The following is a 22,562-nucleotide window of genomic DNA, read 5'->3' on the forward strand; positions in this document are numbered from 1 at the left end:
GGAAAAATGCGATAGTTTGTTTTGAATAATAAAAATCTTGAGTTCTAATAAAAACAAATGTCGTTAATCATAATATAAGGAAGGAGCCTTTTAACGCATCCGCGGTTTCTAATTTCGGTTGCATTAAGAGCGACTCGTCGCTGCGCCGTACTAGTTGAGGAAACCTCGCATGTTGCCAGAAAGGAGAGTTGTTAGTCTTGAGGGTTCTATTACAAATTGTTTAATAGAAAAAATAAAACCAATTCAATACCTAAGTATGTTTAAAATTCTCGCATGTCGCCAGATAGGAGAATGGTTAGTCTCGAGGATTCTATTACAAATTGTTTAATAGAAAAAATAAAACAAATTCAATACCTAAGTATGTTTAAAATTCCGAGACCCGTTGAGTAACGTGTCACTTTGAGACAATCGTCAAAAATAAATACACCGACATTTTGTTCAAAGGTAAATAAATTAACTAGGGTAACGCGTTATGCCCTTTGGTACCATTGTTTTTATTTCGAAGAGTATAAAAACTCGTGTCGAGATAAGAAGAATTATATTCACAATGTCGATTCGAAGTGAAATGCCTCTTGACCGAAAAGTAGCCGTCGCAGTTCTTCGCTACACCGTGGCTTTGGGACCTATTCCCGGAAGGCCCGAACTGCCCGATCTTTCATTTCGCATGTTCGTGGTAATTCTAAGGAAGCATCACAAAGGGTTCTGGGTTAATTTCCACCCGGACGAAACGAGATGTACCGTTGACGTACATCTAGCGTATCACCCGAATATAGGGAATATTCGGAATGCACTTGGACCCTGCCTGATGCAGTTAATAACAGTAAGTAATGTCCATGGTTTCCATTCTTAGTTTTTACATATCAGACCCTGTATTAATGAAATTAGTCTTAAATAGATAGAGAAGCGGGATCTTTCTATCTCCCACGAGGAGGACCTCATGGCTTCAATGCTTCTGTCTTCCCTCAATAACACACCGACCGTCTCAACCTTCGCTTCCACATCGTCATCGGCATCTCTCGCATCCTCATCGGCATCGTACATAGAAGCTTCAGCATCAGTCGCTCCTATTTTAGCGTCCTCAACTTCCACACCTTCATTGGAATCTCTTTTGTCTTTACCTTCTACTTCGAGGGCTCATCCGTTGGCGCTCTCCACCACTTCATCATCTTCTTCAAGACCGTCATCTTCCAAACCCGAAAAGCGTAAAAAAAAGACCTCGTCTACAGTGACAGGTCAGCAGAAGAAACCGAAAAAAGTGGTTTTCCCTAATGATTTAGACGACCTAATAGATTTAGAACAAATAGTGAAAGACGCGATGGAGGGAAGCTATGACATGTAAATAAAATTGTATAACCAGGATGATTTAAAATAAAAATATATAAATTCCTTATATTTATTTCATATCAATAATAAACATACTAAATTACCGTAAGCTTACTCTTCACTCAAATAATTCTGAAAATATAAAGTTAATACTCCAGAAAATTGAAATGAGATTTCTTACATTTCTATAGATTGAATTCCATTTTCGAAATGAAATGGAGGGAATGATACTAGAAAGGAGAGATTAATTTGATGGTACGGGGATCTATTCACATACTTTTGGATCATATTTTCTTCTACCTAAACACCCAGATATTCCATAAAGGTTTTGGGTATCAAAGTACACCCTAGAGAAAACCGATATATAGTCTAACCCTGATTCGCTCCTCTCTTCATTTGAGTAGAGCAGTTAGTATGGGAGTTCTCTCCGTATTCAATTAAGAGGCGAAAAAATGTTCCAATGTCCCATTTGCTCGAATAAGTTCACGAGGAGAAATAATTTAAATCGACATATCAGGGAACAACATTCGAAAAGAAAACATGTTTGCCCGGAGTGTAAAAATAGTTTCGCGCGTAGATCGGGGTTAATTCGGCATTCTCGGATTCACACGAATGAATCTTCAAGTTCCGAAGTGAGCTCACCCCAAGCGGGCACATCCCAGCAAGAAGAAAATTCGCCGTCGCCTCAAGAAGAAGAACCGATGGATGACGGGAAACCTGACTTTGAAGGGGACGTCGAAGAACTCGGAGCTCTTGAAGACGCCTTGGTCAGTTCACGTTATATGCCACGTATTACGCACACGGACCCCGAGATTTTAATTAATTCAATCAAACCTGCTTTAATTAAATATTTGGAAAACCATTTGAGTAAGAAGCGGGGGATTAAATGGAACATGTTTATTCGCGTGAGATATGAACATGAATTACCGGATGGTCAGACGGTTGAAGCCTTACCATACTTCCGAAGTAGAACCCAAGCTATACTAACATCTGACGTTATCCCGGGTCAAATCGACGCGGGATTGAAGGAGATTTCGAGGGCCATGGAAGAATTTCAAGACGCGGGAAGTGGTTGGACGATTGATCACATCTTGTTTTTCCAATTAGATATTATTTCATATCAGCCACTTGTCGCAGGATGTTACATTGAAATACCTCCGAAATTAAGTAAGAGAGGAGTCTTAAATATCAAATCCGAAGATGACAAATGCTTCTTATGGTGTCTGCTCGCAAAATTATACCCGGCAAGTGCTCACCCGGAAAGAAAGGGACAATACGAGGAATACGAGAATGAATTAGACTTGTGCGACATCGATTTCCCTTTTCAATTAAATATTAACAAACTAAAGAAAATTGAAGTGAAAAATGACATTTCAATAAATATTTTCGGGTATGACGAGGAGGTGTTCCCTTTATATATCAGTGACCATAAGGCCCCGGAGAATCGTCAGATTGACTTACTTTTTCTAAAATCTGGAGATTTCGATCATTTCTGCTTAATAACGGACTTAAGCCGCTTAGTTAGTCATTTCACGAAGCACAATGGAAAGGTGCATGTATGCAGATATTGTCTACATCGTTTTTCGGGTATGCACTCCGAAACAAACCATAGGAAACACGTAGAAAATTGTAACGTACATGGTCCGCAGTTGACTAAGATGCCCTTCAAGAAGCCGATATTAAAATTCGAGAAAATAGAATGGCAGCAAAAGGTAAGGAATTCAATCAAATGTTATTAGCTCCTGTTCTCAAATTTATTACTTTTAGGTTCCATACGTGATTTACGCCGATTTTGAATCAATAATAGATAAAATACATACATGTCTCCCGGATTCAAAATTGTCATCCACAACGAAACTTAGCGAACATGTTGCGTGCGGTTTTTCTTACGTGGTTGTAGGACCGGACGGTGAGAAATATTTGAAAAACAAATTTCAACAATTACTAAAGTTTTTATTTTTTTTTAACAGGAAAGCCGAATGCACCAGTTACATATCGCGGGATGGATTCCATCGACGTATTTCTGGAAAGTCTATTAATGGAACGACAGAAAATCACGGATTTACTAAAGGAAATAGTTCCTATGGATCTAACTCCCGCCCAAGAGGAAGCATGCCGAACTGCGACTACTTGTTATGTTTGCGAAGGAGTTATCACACCGGAAGACCCGGGAGTTAGAGATCACTGCCATTTTTCCGGTATAAAAAGTTTGTAAATAATTAAAAATATTTTAAAATAAATCATCTTTTTTTAATTTAGGTCGTTTTCGAGGGGTGGCTCATAATTCCTGTAACTTGAAATTACGTGTCGGGAAATTCACGCCAGTCTTTCTGCACAATTTAAGCAGGTAATTCCTTAATTCTTTTAAAATTTTAGAATAGTGTTAACTTTGTAATATTTATTGCAGGTATGACGCTCACCTGATTATGCAGCGCATTGGTCTGTTTAAAGACGAAGACATTACCTGCATCCCCTCAAATACGGAAAACTACATTTCCTTTTCATTCGGGGGACTTCGGTTTTTGGATTCCTACCGATTTCTTCCGGAGAGTCTCTCAACCTTAATCTCTAATTTGGCTAGTGGTGGTCCGGTCAAATTTCCAATCCTAAACTCTTTTTATCCCCCGTACCAAGTCCCATTTTTACTGAAAAAATTGACGTATCCGTATGACTACATGGACGACGTAAAAAGATTTGAAGAAACGGTTCTCCCCTCAAAAGAGGCCTTCCATAATTCACTTATAGGAGAAGACATCTCAGACGAGGATTACGAAACCGTTCGTCAAGTTTGGAACGTTTTCAATATTCGAAATTTAGGTACGATATACTGCTTAAGTATACGGTGAAAGAAATTAATTGTTTATTTTCTAACTTCGTAGGAGAACTTCACGATCTTTATGTACAGGCTGATACCTTACAACTGGCGGACGTTTTTGAGAGTTTTCGCGCAATGTGCGTAGAATACTACAACCTAGATTGTTGCCACGCCTACACCATACCCGGTTTCGCTTGGGAAAGCGCCCTTCGAATGACAAAAGTTAGATTAGAACTTTTGCTTGACCCTGATATGCATTTATTCATCGAGCGTGGAATCAGAGGCGGTGTGTCAATGATAAGCCATCGAAACGCTGAGGCAAATAACCCGTACCTCCCGGAAACCTATAATCAAGACAAACCGTCTAATTACATCATGTACTATGATTGTAACAATTTATACGGTTTTGCCATGATTGATTACCTCCCGACCGGCCAATTCGCGTGGGTTCCAGTATCAGATCTTCTGGTGTACACTGAAAAACACGTTCTAACTCTACCCGACGATTCTCCTTACGGGTTCATTTTGGAAGTAGATCTACACTATTCGGAAGAACTACACCAGGATCATAATTGTAATCCGCTGGCCCCCGAATCTCGCGTCGTAACCACTGACTTATTTTCTTCCTATTATAAACTAATGCTAAAACAACTGAATCTCCCGGCCAAAGACACGCTCCCCAAACTTGTACCTAACCTCCTCGATAAGGAACGATACGTATTGCACTACAGAAACCTTAAATATTACGTTTCCAAGGGTATGAAACTAACCAAAGTTCATAAAATACTCTCTTTCAACCAATCTCAGTGGCTACGACCTTTCATCGAATTCAACACCGAGAAAAGAAAACAAGCCCAAAATAACTTTGAAAAAAATTTCTTTAAATTACTAAATAATTCAACCTTTGGAAAGACTATGGAGAATCTGCGAAACCGCATTGATTTCCATCTTGTACAAACACCCGAGAAGGCAATCAAAAAGGCAAGCAGCCCGGCGTTTGAAAAATTTACAATCTTTCACCAAGAACTTGTCGGTATTCAGCTCAAGAAAAAGTCTCTAACCTTGAACAAGCCGATCTATACGGGGTTCACGGTATTAGATCTATCCAAACTGATCATGTATCAATTTCATTATGATTATATTAAGAAGACCTACGGGGATCAAGCTCGATTACTTTTTACCGACACGGACTCCCTCACATATGACATCAAGACCCAAGACGTCTACGCGGACTTGAAAAGGGATTCCCACTTATTCGACTTTTCGGACTATCCTCAGTCGCATTTCCTTCACTCCGAAGTAAATAAAAAAGTCATGGGAAAAATGAAAGACGAACTTTCAGGGGTTCCTATACAGTCTTTCGTGGGATTGCGTCCGAAATTATACAGTATATTGTTCCAACATGGAGAAAAGAAAGTAGCGAAAGGAGTGTGCAGACAAGTCGTGAAAAAAGAAATACGCCACGCGCATTACCGAAACTGTTTATTCCAAACCCGTGTTTTTACACATTCCATGAAACGGATTGTAAGTGATAAACACCAACTGTTTACAGTCACTCAAAACAAACTCTCGTTAAGTCCTTGCGACAATAAACGATACATTTTGGGAGACGGAATAAGAACTCTATCGTATGGTCACCATTGGATAGATTTGATAAAACGTAAGACCTAAGTGAAATATATGTTTCGAGTGTAACGTGTAAAAAAATCCATTTTCTAAATTGTTTTTAGTTTTTGTAAAGTGTTGATAAATAAAAAAACTTATTATCATTGAAAATTTATTGAATATTTTGAATACATGAATTCCTTAACCATTTTATCATTAACAGATTTATTTTTAGAAAATCTAGACACAATATCAAATAGTCTTATTCCTCTACACCGATTAAGAGAAAAATAAACGCAGAACCCCCCGCACGTGGTACTCCCAGTTTCCTGTAGCTGCATAGAATTAAACGTCACTGTCGCACTGTTTCTTTCGACAAAATTATTAAAAGGGAAAAAATCCGGACTGTTGCCGAAACTGTCGAAAAATTCTACAAAAACAAAAACAATTAATACTTCGCTCCATCTGTTTTCAGTACTCGAATTTCAGGGAAATACCTGTAACCTTTTCGTTAGAGAAATATAACACCACCCAATGTTCGCCTTCGCCCTGTGACGTATCAGTGTTTACGATGTAGAGAGACGGAAAATATATCACGTGTTTTGGTAGTTGATCAGCTGCAAACACGCCACGGAAAAGGTCTTTCGTGAATTTATCCATTTCCATAATTTTAGTTAGTTGTATCGTATCCATTGTTTTTAGTCAAATAAGACGGTTCTGTTGTTATCAATTTCGATAAGGCTTTGAAATTCGGCGTATACGATGACTGCGATGGTTTCGGGTAAAGCTTTCGCAAACTTTATTTCAAGTCTCAAATTTCCGTTTTTAACCAGGTGAAAATGGGAAGCGTTGTTCATAAGATCAGCTGTTAGATCATAGGCGAAAAGACAGTTTCCACCAACAAAGGCTTCGCGACATAATTGGTTACCCTCGTCTATACCCCATTGATTGGTCTGAAGAAATAAATTAGCGTACGCTTGTATATAACTATGCCCCGCAAAATTCGGAGTAAGCGGTTTATGGGGGACGGAATTTCCGTCTACAAAAAGACCAATATGATTTAAATCAAAATGTTGAAAATTATACGGGGATGATTTTAATTCGCCCAAAAACGCCGTTTGTTTAACCATTCCAATAACGACTCTTTTTGGAATTTGACCAGTAAATAAATGATCTTGAACTACGCTTTGGTTTCCACCCGGAATGGAGAATGATGTACACTCGGTACGCGTGATGGGGTACTTAGCTCTCGCCATTTGCAACACTTTAGCATGTGACAGAGGGATTTCGGGAATAAGTTTAACTTTTCTGAGATAAAGGGAGGCCATTTTTATGTTGAGTTTACATTTCATGTCAGAATGTAAACAAAATTCAACGTTTGGTTTTCCAAAGACAAATTTTAAATCCACTAAATTAAGAAGATAGCGGGGTTGCTGACAAATGTCCAAATGTAGACCTCCAATCATATCAATCGTTCCTTTTTGCGCGAAATGCCTTCTTTTGACGAAACCTTTATTGTTCGCGAAATCGTTGAATTTTCCGTGCGTATCGTGATAAAATAAAGAACTGGTCAGAAAACTCGTTTTAGCCGAGTCTCCAAATGTTAATGTTGTTTGAAAATACGACTTATATGGGTAATTCTGAGCGCTTGGCGTAACGCATTTTTCATTTAAAAATAAATGAACTTCGGGGAAAAGACTTTGTAAAAACAAATTTACAGGTGCTATATTATCAGCGGCAGTAGTTACGGTACCATCAGCCGCGATTACTGCGGGTCTCGGGAATTCGCCATCTTCTCTCGTGACATCAACTTGTACGTGTAAAAGAGTTTGCGACAAATCTATATACGTCTCTGAATTCCCACTAACGCAGAAAGTTAGCGCTGAATTGTTGGAAATACTGGAAATGGGATTGTATTCGACCCATTCACCTCCTATGATCCCCGTCTGCGTTAACGGAACTTGAAAAAGGTCCAATTCAGAGTTCACACATCCATTCGAATGCGGGTGTAATAGAGCCATTACGAAAATATATCGGAGTAACTAGGACACGTTGTTTTCCTTTTCTTGACTTTGACTCGAGTGACTTTTCGTGGTTTTGCACGTCTCTTTTTAAGCCCCGACCCTGTCATTTTCTTAATGGTTTTCGCGGTTGATAATAAAGTTTCCCGACCCGCGCTCTTTGATCGGGATGCCAGAGCTGTTTTAATAGGTATTCCACTGGCAACGTCAGTCACTACTTTCGCTCCGGTATCTAAAAATTTTCTTCCGAGATATTGCGCTCCACGTTTAAATAAAGGCATGGCACTACGAAATGCCGACGCGAGTATGTTTCCCAAACCATATCCCCTCTGCACCCCTATTCCTCGGTACACGGGAATAGAGCCGTAGCCAGCTTGATTTAGGTAGTAGTGTTCGTAGTCGCTTACAGCGGTGGCATTGAAGCGAGTCATGATGTTTATCGTTCGTTACTTTTAACGAAAATGATCGTCACTCGAGGTCGCGCGCTGTTGTTATAGCGCGAGCCAGGCCCTCCGCGGTTTGAAATGTAGAGTTGCGTGCACCTTCCCACGTTCGAATTGGACAGGGTTTCCCAATTCGTCCATAATGTTCACTTCGATAGTTTGTATTTCCGAAGAAGCGACGGGTAGATAATGAGGTCGAGAGAACTCTACGTCCACAGTTTCTCCGTCTTTTCCTTTCGCACTAACAATACGTAAAAGCGGAACGTTGCTATCCCCCACGATCGTATTTTGAACGACGTCGGAATAAATAAATAAGGAGTGTAAACCCGCATCCAAATCCGCCATATAAGGTGCTATCATGGAATCCGTAATTATGAAATTTTCTTTTGGTTCCAACGTAAATCCTAGCATGACTGCTATGTCCCCGGGCATATCAACTTTAAATTTATGTCCCGCGGAAATCGATTTGAAATCGTAACCAGACGAAACGGAAACACGTTTTAATCGTTCTTCGTACTTAAATAGTATACTTTTATCTACATGTAACATGTTCAGTAATTCCTGAATTGTTAAAAAACTTCCTTTAGGTATAATAGCTACTACTTCATTCGATTTATCGTCAGTGGACCAAATTCGAATTGCACTATCTTTCTTTACGTTATTCCAAGTCCTAGGATAACTTATTTCCGTTAGTGCTACTTCGTAGGGACCGTTTAGTTTTACCATCTCCGGGAGATACGTTCTAAATTTACTTGTCGTATTATTAGGAAAGTATTTGGTTGAAGAATCGGAGGGTAACGTGATATAGAAACTCATTTTAAATCTACTTCCTGCACCCAACTGTCAAACTGTGGACCGTATCCTCGCCAACGCACGAGTAACTCGGTGGTATTATCCGATTTAAGTCTTTTTCGTAACACTTTTTCGATTTCAAAAGCGCACGTATTCAAGTCTTTCCCCACTTTTTGAACTTCTTCCTTGTAAAATACTCCTAAAATGGGTTCGGAATCTAAAGCTTCTAGTTTATATACCGGAGGGTGTCTCGGTAGCCGCTTAATCACCCGAAACAATTCTTCGGAATAGTTTGGAAGGAATCCTTTTTCGAAGAGACCCTTGTTTTTGCTAATTCTTACAATGTCGCCGATTTCAAAATCATAAGCTACTGGTGGGCTGAAATCGATGTCTCCATACAAATTTTTCCAAATGATTTTCGAATTTTCTTTCGTAACATCAACGGGCTTACATTTAATTGATCTATGGTAACTGTTATTGTACGCGTGCACTAAATCTTGTAGTACATCTACGTAGGTCCTTGTATTTTTCCCGGTAAAGTATCGATACATTCTTGATTTAAGGGTTCGAATAAACCGTTCAACGATGCTTGCCTTAATTTCGGAGTCTGTGGCAAAAAATTTTATTCCTCGCTTTTCTAACTCTTCCTGTACAGAACGACAGACGAACTCATTTCCGTGGTCACTTTGCAATCGTTTCGGTTTTCTTTCACCATCCAGTATTTTTTTCAGAGATTTGACGATAGTAACCCCTTTCTTATCTTTCACCGGTTCAACGAAAGCGTATTTACTAAAAACATCTATGCAGGCTAGAATATAACGATATCCCTGATTTTTTCTCGAAATTTTCTGAAGGTCGATTAAATCAGCTTGCCATTGTTCGTCGATGCCATATGCTATTGTTTTATTTCTTTTATACCGCCATTTTGCGTTCTTATGTAAGGTATATGTATCTTGATTTCTTAAAAATTCATTGACGATTTTCAACGTAACTTTGATTCCTTTTTCTCGAGCTGAACGATATAATCCTCGTGCACCGACGAAACCCCCAGAGTCTCTCACATCATAATAAATATTTTGCAGTTTATCCATAATTAGTAAAATTTCCAAAAGTAGGCGCTAAGTAATTCCATAATAGAAAATCTAGTAATTTGATTATTATAAGAAGTAACATGAATAAAATGGCTGTTAAAAGTTTCGGTTTTTTGGAGAACGAATTTGTTAATTTGGACACCATACTAACAGCTACACTATCCGCACACCCTTCCATGGTGATAAAGGTTATTGAAATAAATACTCGCTTCTTGCGTTAAACATTTTATTGGTATATACATTCAAATTGTCACCCAAGGTTGTCGACTGGGTGTGGTTGTGTTATAAGAAAATGACTTTAACAAGTTTATTCTCGCGGGGTTTTTAATAAATTTTTTGGGTACATTGTTGTTTTGTAACGTTTCGTAAAAACTATTAATTCCCGTGGGATCGCTTATGGCTTTGGTTTTTCTAACCGCGTCGTAAATTAAATCGATAACGTTTGATCCTGGGACGGCTCGTCCACCAATTTCCATTTCACCAAGTTCATTCCAATTGATATATCTCATTGTCCAGTTGTATAAAGATATTGCATCAGGAAGCATAGTAGGTGAAACCGAAGACGCGATATCCTGGTACCAAGTTTTCTTAACTCGCTGCTTTTCTTCTGGTTTGCGGTTAGATTTTAAATGTCGCTGTAAAGTTTGATTATATAATGTCAATTTCTCGGATTCAGTTGTATTTGAAGTCTCAAGGATAGCTTTCATTTCTTTGTCTAACGTAGGCATTTCCGGTTCACGGGAGACTTCTTCTACTGTAGAGTTTTTCATTCGACGCAGCACGTCTTCAGACACTAATATCATTTTGCGAGCCATTCATTTGTTGATAGCACGACTTATTGCACTACCAGCTACGGAGCTGACGATTGAAAGTAGCGGAGCTAATAACAGTGGGAGAAATCCTCCTTTCTGCACGAGAATTTGTTTTCTTTTGGTGAGAGGAATTTTTTGGCAAAGATGATGTAAAACCTTTCGGTGTTTCTTTAACCGACTCTTCTGACCATCTGTTAGTTGAACGTTCCCGCGTAGAACATTTATACAACATTCGACCAACGCTAAAATAGCTTCACGGTTTGCTAGTTTAATAATGCCTTTTCTCTGTTTAGCGTTACAAGTGCTCAAATATTTCAGAAAGTTTATGTTTTTACAAACTCTTTTTGAAGTTGAAACCACCATTTTTTATATAGGAACAAAAACTGCGGGTTCCTCTCCGGGTATTATTCCCGTTCGTAGTCTATACTCTTCTGCGGTGTTCGGTTTCAAGTCAATGAATAAATACCCGTACGGTTTTGCTACAGATTGACGGAAAGCGTCAACGACGAATTTAGTATTAGAGGGGGATATTTGTTTAGCGATATTCAATACGCTTGAAACGTCCCTAGCAGATCGAAAAATTATAAGGTATTGCGAATTTAGATTGAGAGTTCTAACTTCTTTGCCGTGATAAAATAAATTTTGCATTAAAATCAGGACCGACGTGTTTCGATGATGGGAGCCTCGAATAAATAGATTGGTGACGTCTTTGTTATTGGCTATTTCGCATAATAAGTCGTCCAGAATCACAAAGTTCCTAATCGCTGGATTCAAATTAGCCGGGTCTAACAAACCCTCGTGAAATTCAACTGTTGGATTACTTCCCAAAACTGAATTAAATAAATCATTTTGATATTCCGTATAACACCAAATTATACGTTCTGGTGGAGGGGAAATGCAAGACTCATTATGCTTAATTAGCTTCGCAATGAAATGGGACTTTCCACATTGAGTAGGTCCAGATACGAGACCAGTGAAGGGGTGTAACATCACTGGATCCATGTTCGTAAATGATCTTAATAAATAACGAGTCAAGATTTAAGTAAGTCGAAATATTTATTAGTCTACAACATCCTCAGTTTGATCCAACATTTTTTTAGCATTACACACAACAAAAGACATGATATTATCACGAAAGTCCTCGCTTAAAAACGTGTCTAGTTTCGAGGTTATTTCGTAATAACTTATTTTTTCCATCGCGTCAAATAAATGCATTTCTAAACGGGAATTCCAATCTATCATAAGGCAATCGTGCTGACGTTGGCTGGGATGATCACTTTCACACCCCTTGCATTGCTTATGAATGAAATCAGTTATTTTCCCCAGTACAGTCTCTTTTATTTCCTTAAACACACGTTTAACCTCGTTGTGGTAGATCATCACTTCATCATATTTATCTAGCAATGCCTTCCAGGGGTAGAGTGAGATGGTGCTCCCCCGTTTAGTTAGGTAATGCTTTCCGTAGTTGGTCCCAGTTCCAAGGACTATTTCTCTCACGTCCACAACCCGTCGGTTTTGAAAAGTACACAGCTCGACTCGTCTTGTTTCCGATCCTTCGAAGAACCACGTAGAAGGTGGGATAGATTCGTCCTCCAAGAACGATGTTATTTGGCTGCCCGCTCTCCATAGTTGCTTAAATTGGCTTTCCGTCAAGGCGATTCCAACGCTTCCATCTAATGCTCCAATGTAGATATTAGCGTCTGGCGTCACCGATACTCCTTTCTTGCTAGAAATTGGGAAAGCTTTACTGGCGTTCCTAGAAAGTTTGGTACTCGTTAGTATACGTTTCAAACCTGGCTACTAAGGGGTCGTTTTATTACTTACATTTTTCAATATTCCGAGATGTGATACTCAAGCTGACAAAATTCAGAATAAATTCGGAGGGACAACGACGTCCCTTTATATAGTACCTAAATACGACCTTTGTACGACCTTCGTGTAAGTCAGTGTGGATTAAATACGAATTACTCCCCGTTATTTTAATATTGTATGTTTTTAAATTTCAAATATTTCGATGGAGTACGTGTTTAGACTTATTCCTAAAAGCGATTATATTCGACGGACGACGGATATTGGAAACCACGTTAAATAACTCATATAGGATCCCTTTCCGGCAAAGGGAGAAACTCCGTAACCGAGGATCCGTTTTTCAAGGTCTACCGTTCTTTCACTTTACATTACTTCTCGTCGCCTCTTTTAGCCTCCACTTGAATTCGCTCCCCGTTATTTTAAGCATATAGCTAATGTTTCGTCTCTCTCGCCGTAAAACACGTTCAAGGTACATTCCCTCTGCGTAAAGAAATAGGAAGCCGCCTATTTAATAAGCTCGGTATTCTACGCCGCATTGAGGCTTCGGAAAGTCATTATTTCAACGGACTTTTTCGTACTTTGTCTCTACCGGCGCCGAGCTGGGAAAGAGAACGAACTCGAGTCGGTGATTTTTGCTCCACGTTGATTCTCTATGGAGGAGATCCACGTTCAATTCTTATGGGGGCAGATCCACGCATGATCCTTATGGATCCCCCTCTATGGAGGAGATCCACGTTCAATTCTTATGGGGGCAGATCCACGCATGATCCTTATGGATCCCCCTCTATGGAGGAGATCCACGTTCAATTCTTATGGGGGCAGATCCACGCATGATCCTTATGGATCCCCCTCTATGGAGGAGATCCACGTTCAATTCTTATGGGGGCAGATCCACGCATGATCCTTATGGATCCCCATAGGGATCATAGATCCACGTGGGGCTCAACTCTCATTTTCTACCTACTCAAGTACTCATGATGGGGTTTCCGAGGTGTAGGCCCTCGCTTGACTCTGCGTAAATGCCTGCGCGAAACTGGACTAAATAGTTTAATTAGCCTCATACCCGGAGATTCATCGTTTGATTGAAGCGGCTTTCCTCTGCAAAGGTGGTTTTTCGTCCCCGTATGGGTTCCCGCGAAAAGTCGAATTCCCCCAAAGGCGTTTGAAAGAATTTTCTATTCGGGGTCGTTTGATTAATAATTCCAAGGCACCCCGCAGTTATTATTGAAATAGTGTTTAGAGGATTTTTCAACCCCCAAATTAAAATTTCCACAATACGGTGGTTTTTGGTCCTATAGTATGGATTTAAAATATTGTACTCCCGCGTTTGAAATATATATTTGAGCACTAGGCGTTCCACAAAAGTGGGCATTCGATACCTTTGGAATTTAAATTCTATATCTTTACTTTCTTCGCTCATAATAAATTTAGCAAAGAAAAGCAAAAATACCAAAGATAGAACACTTGAACGGAACTAGTGCCAATAGAGTGCGAAATGAATTGATTTTCCCTGCTACCTCAATGTGGATCTAATATTTCGGTTGGTCCGTTTTCCTGATTAAGGATTTGATAATAAGTTTACTAAAAAATTAAGAAAGGCGTTATTTAGAAAACCCGAGGGGTCGGACATTTGCCTGTTTTGTGTACGGGATTTTGGATTTTTTAAAAATCCAGGATTTTTTATTTTGGATTTGTCATACAAAGTCTATGGGAGCAAAATTCTTGGATTTTGGATTTGTTGATTTTTTTCCAAATTCTGTACGGGATTTTACCAAATGTCCGACCCCTCGAGAAAACCTCACAATGGACAAGAGTGTAAATGACATACTTATTACGTGACTTACGCTAGCACATAATTGAAACTTCGTTTTGTAGCAAACCACTTAAATGTGAGTTGATCCCACAGTGTCATGGATAAATGAACACTAGGGCACGGAAGCCGTTAAAGTGACGCAATCTCTAGACTCCTTTCTGAACTAAAAGACAGGTTAACCTTACCACAATTAAGCTACGTCTCCACCAACCCGTCTATTAATAAGTTAATCTTTCCGGCCTCTAGAAAAAGTCGTCTGCTAAATAGAGGCTTAGCAAAGAAGCTTGAGATACAGGTTGAGTACCTACATAATTTCGCCTGCTTTGAAAATGAACACATTAAAAAAAGACCAAATCGACAAGTAAAAATCGTTTATTTAGTATCAGCATAAGTTAATATTACCTCTAAGTAGACAAATGGCTATGCTGCCTATGGCGGATATGCTTGTCCAAATCGACCTATGTCTCTCCGTACTGCGTATCAAAGTAGCCTTAACATACACTTGGAACTGCCGAAGCTAACGTTTCTTTAATCCCGTTTGGTGCAAGGCTAGCTTGAACTTCCCCAAAAGAGATAAATTTCGGTATTCCCTTAGAAAATTCGTTCCCCCCGCAGAGGCAAAAGAACGTTTTTTTTGCTATTGGTTTATTTATCTCAGCCCAATATAGTTTCATTCTCGACCGCACAGCGGCGCTGGGTCCGAGATATTATTCAAATCTTTCATTTTCGCGGGAATCGGAGAGACAAGATTTGACATCACATTTTCTTGAAAGGGCTTATTTGTCTACTTAGAGGTATCATTAACTTATGGTATCAGTTAAAACTGAAACTGAACATGAAAATCATTTAGAATAGAATAAATTGGCATGTTTAATGTACAGATCATAGGTCATTATAGTAGATTCTAGATGAAAATTATTAATAATTAAGCTAATTGGCATGCTTACTGTACAGATAATAGGTAATTTCAGTCGATTCTAGATGAAAAGTATTTAGAATAATATAAAATGTCATGTTTATTGTACACATAATCAGTTCATATAAAAGATTCTAGATGTAAATTATTTAGAATAAAAAAATATCATCTTTTCTTAACATGAAAAAAAAAATACAATCTCCTTTAATTTACGAACAATACCAGAAAGAGTTTATAAATGGGAAATAGTAATACGTGTATGAATATCTCCAACAAATCAGGCGTTTTGAAGACATTTTCTAAGTTTCCGAAATTTAGAAACAAATAATAACGATTAATTGAAATGAAAACTGGTTACGTTAGTTTCGTCAAAAAATTCACAATTGTTGTTATTCTACAGGGAATTCGGACTTGATCGGGGTGTCTCGGTTCGTTGCGACACCCTCTGAATTTTCCCCAACTGGGCGAAATTCCAACTCTTCTCTCCTGACGACTGACGAAATCGGGAATTTATCGATGAAGTCAAAAAAAGGCTCGAGTTTGACGCTGCTGACATCGATGTTGAGGCATTCGGAGTTGATGGTTGTGGCTTCTGTGTCAGGTTCGCCAATTTCCACTTTCACGGCGTGGGTGCGGTGGGGCTTGTCAGTGAGAGATTGAATCTGTTCCATCGTCAAACGACGCAGTTGCACCAAACAATACCTGCCTCCCGTTTTACGATCAGAGTACTCAAATAGATGTGGTGGTGATTGGCGCACTTGTTCTTGGTGGTGACTGCTCGAAGCGACAATTTGGTTTCCAGGTGAACCATGACTTCGAAGGTGACCTTCGAGGGTTTTACTGCTAGCGAAGTTCCGGTCGCAACTGGGGCATTTGTGGCTAAGAACGTGGTTTTTATATTTAGACCGATATTTGTACTTTGCACATCCAAAGGGCTTCTCGTCCGAGTATCTTTTTTTGTGTCTTATCAAACCACACGATCTCGCAGATGCGTAGCTACACTGGTCACACTTGAATGGTTTTTCGCCTGAGTGAGCTCTTTTGTGGCGAATCAAATGACTCTTCTTAATAGACGCGTAACTACACTGGTCGCACTGAAATGGTTTTTCGCCCGAATGAGTTCTTCTGTGGAGAGTCAAAGCATTCTTATGTACAGCCGCGTACCTACACTGGTCGCACTGAAATGGTTTTTCGCTCGAGTGAGTTCTTTTGTGGAGAATCAAAGCATTCTTATAGACAGACGCGTACCTACACTGGTCGCACTGAAATGGTTTTTCGCCCGAGTGAGTTTTTCTGTGGAGAGTCAAACCAGTACTACTTGCAGACACGTAGCTACACTGGTCACACTTGAATGGTTTTTCGCCCGAGTGAGTTCTTCTGTGGAGAATCAAACCAGTATTACTTGCAGACGCGTAGCTACACTGGTCACACTTGAATGGTTTTTCGCCTGAGTGAGCTCTTTTGTGGCGAATCAAATGACTCTTCTTAATAGACGCGTAACTACACTGGTCGCACTGAAATGGTTTTTCGCCCGAGTGAGTTCTTCTGTGGAGAGTCAAACCAGTATTACTTGCAGACGCGTAGCTACACTGGTCGCACTGAAATGGTTTTTCGCCCGAGTGAGTTCTTCTGTGGAGTGTCAAACCAGTACTACTTGCAGACACGTAGCTACACTGGTCACACTTGAATGGTTTTTCGCCCGAGTGAGTTCTTCTGTGGAGAATCAAACCAGTATTACTTGCAGACGCGTAGCTACACTGGTCACACTTGAATGGTTTTTCGCCTGAGTGAGCTCTTTTGTGGCGAATCAAATGACTCTTCTTAATAGACGCGTAACTACACTGGTCGCACTGAAATGGTTTTTCGCCCGAGTGAGTTCTTCTGTGGAGAGTCAAACCAGTATTACTTGCAGACGCGTAGCTACACTGGTCGCACTGAAATGGTTTTTCGCCCGAGTGAGTTCTTCTGTGGAGAATCAAACCAGTATTACTTGCAGACGCGTAGCTACACTGGTCACACTTGAATGGTTTTTCGCCCGAGTGAGTTCTTATGTGGCAAATCAAACTAGACTTCCGGACAGCGGCGTAGACACACTGGTCGCACTGAAAGGGTTTCTCACCCGAGTGAGTTCTTTTGTGGAGAATCAAACCACTATTACTTGCAGACACGTAGCTACACTGGCCACACGGAAATGGTTTTTCGCCCGAGTGAGTTCTTTTATGAATAATCAAATTACCCTTATGTGCAGACGCGTACTTACACTGGTCGCACTGAAATGGTTTATTGCCAGAGTGGGCTCTTTTATGAATATTCAAATTCCCCTTCGTTGCAGCTGTGTAGTTACACTGGTCACACAGAAAGGGTTTTTCTCCCGAGTGAGTTCTTCTGTGGCAAATTATACTGCTCTTGTTGCTAGTTGCGTAATCACACTTTGCGCACTTGAATTTCTTGTTTTCTCGGCCACTCATTTTTTTCAGAATCACGCTTTACAAGTTTGGTTCATAGTTTCTCTTGGGATCAAGAATTTGTTTCGCAAATACGATTAGAAAGTCTTGTATTGTTCGTTATCGGCAAAAGCGCTTCATGAAATACCTAAAATACAGCGTAATTTAAACAAAAGGAATACTAAAATATTTTACAACCTTTTATACCTTGAAGACGACGCCATATTTCCGCCGAGCTAATGTGACACGTGCAATAACATCTATACCGTTCAAATAAAAATACTGAATACTAGAAATCGTAAATAGTCGTTTAAATTGAAATGCCACTAAGCCTTGTATATGAAATGGGAGACATTTTAAGTAAAGCAGATAAGTATTTAACATTTTTTAAAGTTAGATTTTAAGAAAGACTTCATTTTAGCTTTAAAAGAATTTATCGACAACGCTGATTTTACATCAATATCTAACTCATTAAATAATTTTGGCCCTAGGAATATAATATTTCTAGGTTCTAAAGATAAATTCGCAGTAGGAATATATACATTTTGATTTGCCGCAAAGCGGGTTTTGTAATTAAAATTATTTGTCGATAGAATATTTTTGTCAACATTTTTATAGAACAGTAGAATAACCGACATTATATATAATTGTCTAATATTTAGAACATTATACTCTATATAGAGCTTAAAAGTTGAATAATACCATGGTTTTTTAGGCAAATACGTAATATACGGTTTTGCAGGCTTATTAAAGGTTCTAAATTATTGGCAGTGGCATTACCCCAAAAACTAATTCCATATGAAAGAACAGAGTTTACAGTAGCATGATAGACAGACCATATAGTTGTTAAACACAAACTATTAGCATAATATTTAGTCCGATTAGAAAGATATTTACGTAGTTATATTACTATCGAAAACCAATTTAAAAAGTTTGGTTGTTTAGATACGTTCATATATAAAGTTTGCTTAATCACGTGCCCTACTTTATTATACAATTTATCTTCGCGCCTTTTGGAATTCTAGCACATGGTAACTTTTGACCAAGGGTTAGTTAAGATTTTATATAAATTTAATAATTTACATACACATCTTTTAAATAGATCAAAACAAACTGGAAATAATAATCTTGCTTACCTTTATTAAATTAAATTGATATACTTTGTATTAGTAGATTTTTTTTTTATAGAATAAGGAGTACTTATCTTAAGAAGTTAAGAATCTACCGAGGTCAATCTGCCAGAATTCTGAAACTTGGAAAAGATCATATTTACAGTGCGGTGGAGTACCCGACGAAACAGAATTAAGCTATGGTCTAATTTCGGCGTAAAACATTAGAAACGGCTTTTAAACTTTAATAACATTACGGAAAAATTATCTAACGCACTAAAAACCTTGTTTACTATAATTATGAAGCAAAAAAGCCAAAGTTATCTAAAAATAAGAGGAAAAACATAAATTACAAAAACAACTAAAACAGATGGCACTACCGATGTCTTATATTTTTGACAGCGTTTTTAAATTTTCCTTTATTTTAATAAAATTTTACATAGGAAATGTGATTGAGATAAATATAATTTTATTGGATTTACCGTTAATGATACTACAATATGTGTTTAATTAAATGCATAGGAAAAGTTATTGAAATTAATATTTTTTTAATATTATAAGGGTAATGATAAATGAATTTGGGTGGACGGACGTCCTATAAAAGATGAAATATTAAAGATTAAACATAACTAGATTATTCCGCGACAATAGCGTCTAAAGGCCTTTTCACACTACCCCCTTTTTGACGCAACTAGATGAGTCAACTAGTTGGTTCATGTGAATAAAAGTTCGATGAGTTGATCCACCAAAAAAGGTACGCGAGAAAACATTAATCACTGATCCATTTTTGCTGATTCAGCATTTTGATTTGGAAAACTGGCTCGTGTGAAAAGGTCTTAGACGTTTCGGGTGTGATATTTAAACCCGATTTAATTAAATATGGCACGGTGAATCATATTCATACTACCACCATTTATAATGCGAAAGGTCGGCTTTCGATTTACATAAAAATTACATCTAAACCTCCTTTTCAAGATGAAATTTTAAAATTAAATAATTCCCTGACAATGGCGTCATATTTTATTAAATCGGGTTTAAATATTACACCCGAAATATCTTAGACTCCATTGTAGCGGAATAATCTGTGTAGCGCTTTATCTTCAACTATAGGGAAACCATAGCCGACCTACCTCGGGTTGCTAAAATTAAACAATATGATATCCCGGGTCTTTTGGGTACCCTTCAAAACTTGGGGTAGCCATAGCTGATGTATAGGGGGTTTAAGCTTACCTATACATTCATTAACAGCCAGCATTTAATTAACAAAAAATACGAATTATTCTAACACATAAAACAGCTACACTTATAAAACAATTAACTAACAACCTAACAGCACACTACTATTTATCGATAACACATTACACTTTAAAACATCTTGAGCCAATTATTTACATCACACATTAAACCAGTAAACAATTACAACAGCCCAACCGCTGTAACCGCTTCCCGCTCTCCTAGCCCACAAACCAAAAAAAAAAACAAGCAAACATTTATACTTGGTACACGGTCCATCAGCCGCGGTCCGATTTCTTAACCTGTGTTTTCAGTTGCCACGGCACGCATCGCGTATCACTAAGACGCCGCACTCCAGTTCTTTAAACACGAGCCGTCACTATTCGCACTATTGGCTCAACCGCCGCGAGTTGCAGCGAACCACCCTGTCTTGGGTCCCTGTCAATCACATTAGCTGTTTGTCGCCATGGGGCTGACCTTAGATTTGCCCAATTGGTGAACAGGTGTGATCCCTTCGCGCAGCATGCTCGTGACGAACGATATGTGTTCTTGGAAATCCCAGGCATATGGGCCACACACCTTTTATTGCCCTCACAAATTAATGAAGGACTGAGAGCGGGGCTAGGCGCGGAATTTTACATAATAATAATAGTAAACAAGGTTTTTAGTGCGTTAGATAATTTTTTCCGTAATGTTATTAAAGTTTAAAAGCAGTTTCTAATGTTTTACGCGTAATTACGACCATAGCTTAATTTTGTTTCGTCGGGTAATCCACCACACCTTAAATATTATCTTTTCCAAGTTTCAGAATTCTGGCAGATTGACCTCAGTAGATTCTTAACTTCTTAAGATAATTACTCCTTATTCTATAGAAAAAAACCTCTACTAATACCAAGTATATCAATTTAATTTAATAAAGGTAAGCAAGATTATTATTTCCAGTTTGTTTTGATCTATCTAAAAGATGTGTATGTAAATTATTAAATTTATTTAAAATCTTAACTAACCCTTAGTCAAAAGTTACCATGTGCTAGAATTCCAAAAGGCAGGAAGATAAATTGTGGAATAAAGTAGGGCACGCGATTAAGCAAATTTTATATATGAACGTATCTAAGCAACCAAACATTTTAAATTGGTTTTCGACAGTAATAAAATAACGAAAATATCTTTCTAATCGACTAAATATTATGATAAACTATTTATTGTAATAACTATAGTTTATTTGTTATTTACAAAATATTTATACAATAAAACATTTTGCTAAGTCAAAAGTTGACTTCTGAACCGCAACCATATTTACTCCGGAATAAGAATGTTCCAAATAAATATGGTTCAATTTGTAAAATAGTACAGTATTACAAAGAATTAAATGAATGGAATATAAGGTAAAATTTAACCTGTACTGTTTCTTTTATTGGATCGGGAACTTATAAATGTATAAGAACGTTGAACGATAAAATTGGCGCCTGGTTGTATCATTCGATAGGCAATTTAACCTAGATTTAATGATATTAATATGAAATAATTCTACCTTTTTATATTGGCGCAATTCGGCCCGAAAGGTGACATTACAGGAAACGAATGAAAAAAGTTGAACGCGAAATACGGGAATGTTTAGAAATTAATAGTTCAAGTATTTAGGACGTACACGTCTATAGTTTGAATCATTCGATAGGCAATTTAACCTAGATTTAATGGTATCAATGTGAAATAATTCTGCTTTGTCATATTGGCGCAATTCGGCCCGAAAGGTGACATTACAGGAAACGAATGAAGAAAGTTTAACGCGAAATACGGTAAAGTTTAGAAATTAATAGTTCAGGTTATTTAGGACGTACACGTCTATACTTTGTATCATTCGATAGGTAATTTAACCTTGATTTAATGGTATTAATATGAAATAATTCTACCTTGTCATATTGGCCCAATTCGGCCCGAAAGGTGACATTACAGGAAACGAATGAAAAAGTTGAACGCGAAATACGGGAATGTTTAGAAATTAATAGTTCAAGTAATTTAGGACGTACACGTCTATAGTTTGAATCATTCGATAGGCAATTTAACCTAGATTTAATGGTATCAATGTGAAATAATTCTGCCTTGTCATAATTGCGCAATTCGGCCCGAAAGGTGACATTACAAACAAGTCGGCTCAGGCCGTAATATTAGTTCCACATCAGTGTATTCGAATGGGCAAAGCCATACACCCTTAGTAGACACAGGTAGGCAAACTAATACAAAGCTTTTGAGGCTTTGTGATTTCTTATCGTTGGATATATAAATTGCCACCCTAAGTGAAAGGGTGGAGGCCGCCCACCATCAGGAGACCCGGGTGG

General features: G+C 38.3%; 5 protein-coding genes across 5 annotated transcripts; 2 read left to right on the top strand and 3 right to left on the bottom strand.

The window, feature by feature from the left end:
* The first annotated feature begins 527 nt into the window (after positions 1-527).
* LOC149951786 (uncharacterized) lies at positions 528-1,340 on the top strand. The gene is made up of 2 exons (XM_090168206.1): positions 528-820; positions 896-1,340. The coding sequence occupies exons 1-2, from the start codon at positions 548-550 to the stop codon at positions 1,337-1,339; spliced, it is 717 nt and encodes a 238-aa protein (XP_090024332.1). The 5' UTR covers positions 528-547; the 3' UTR covers position 1,340.
* Positions 1,341-1,775: 435 nt separating this feature from the next.
* Positions 1,776-5,809, top strand: LOC149951787 (uncharacterized). The gene is made up of 7 exons (XM_090169671.1): positions 1,776-3,035; positions 3,091-3,232; positions 3,294-3,521; positions 3,583-3,670; positions 3,731-4,140; positions 4,203-4,712; positions 4,809-5,809. Exons 1-7 carry the CDS (start codon positions 1,776-1,778, stop codon positions 5,807-5,809), a joined length of 3,639 nt encoding a protein of 1,212 aa, XP_090025797.1.
* A 632-nt stretch (positions 5,810-6,441) lies between these two features.
* On the bottom strand, positions 6,442-7,764 carry LOC149951788 (uncharacterized protein F54H12.2-like). Its single transcript, XM_090169672.1, has one exon. The coding sequence runs from the start codon at positions 7,762-7,764 to the stop codon at positions 6,442-6,444; it is 1,323 nt and encodes a 440-aa protein (XP_090025798.1).
* Positions 7,765-11,961: 4,197 nt separating this feature from the next.
* On the bottom strand, positions 11,962-13,444 carry LOC149951789 (uncharacterized). The gene is made up of 3 exons (XM_090169674.1): positions 13,280-13,444; positions 12,727-13,191; positions 11,962-12,658 (listed from the first exon to the last, which is right to left on the bottom strand). Coding segments are annotated over exons 2-3 (699 nt in total). The 5' UTR covers positions 12,729-13,191; positions 13,280-13,444.
* A 2,224-nt stretch (positions 13,445-15,668) lies between these two features.
* Positions 15,669-17,908, bottom strand: LOC149951790 (uncharacterized). Its single transcript, XM_090169675.1, has 2 exons — positions 17,099-17,908; positions 15,669-17,038 (listed from the first exon to the last, which is right to left on the bottom strand). The coding sequence occupies exons 1-2, from the start codon at positions 17,906-17,908 to the stop codon at positions 15,830-15,832; spliced, it is 2,019 nt and encodes a 672-aa protein (XP_090025801.1). The 3' UTR covers positions 15,669-15,829.
* Between the last annotated feature and the right edge of the window lie 4,654 nt (positions 17,909-22,562).

The sequence above is a fragment of the Leiobunum rupestre genome, chromosome 3, assembly GCF_980474605.1.
Source record: "Leiobunum rupestre chromosome 3, qqLeiRupe1.1.hap1, whole genome shotgun sequence".
NCBI classification, from domain to species: Eukaryota; Metazoa; Arthropoda; class Arachnida; order Opiliones; family Sclerosomatidae; genus Leiobunum; species Leiobunum rupestre.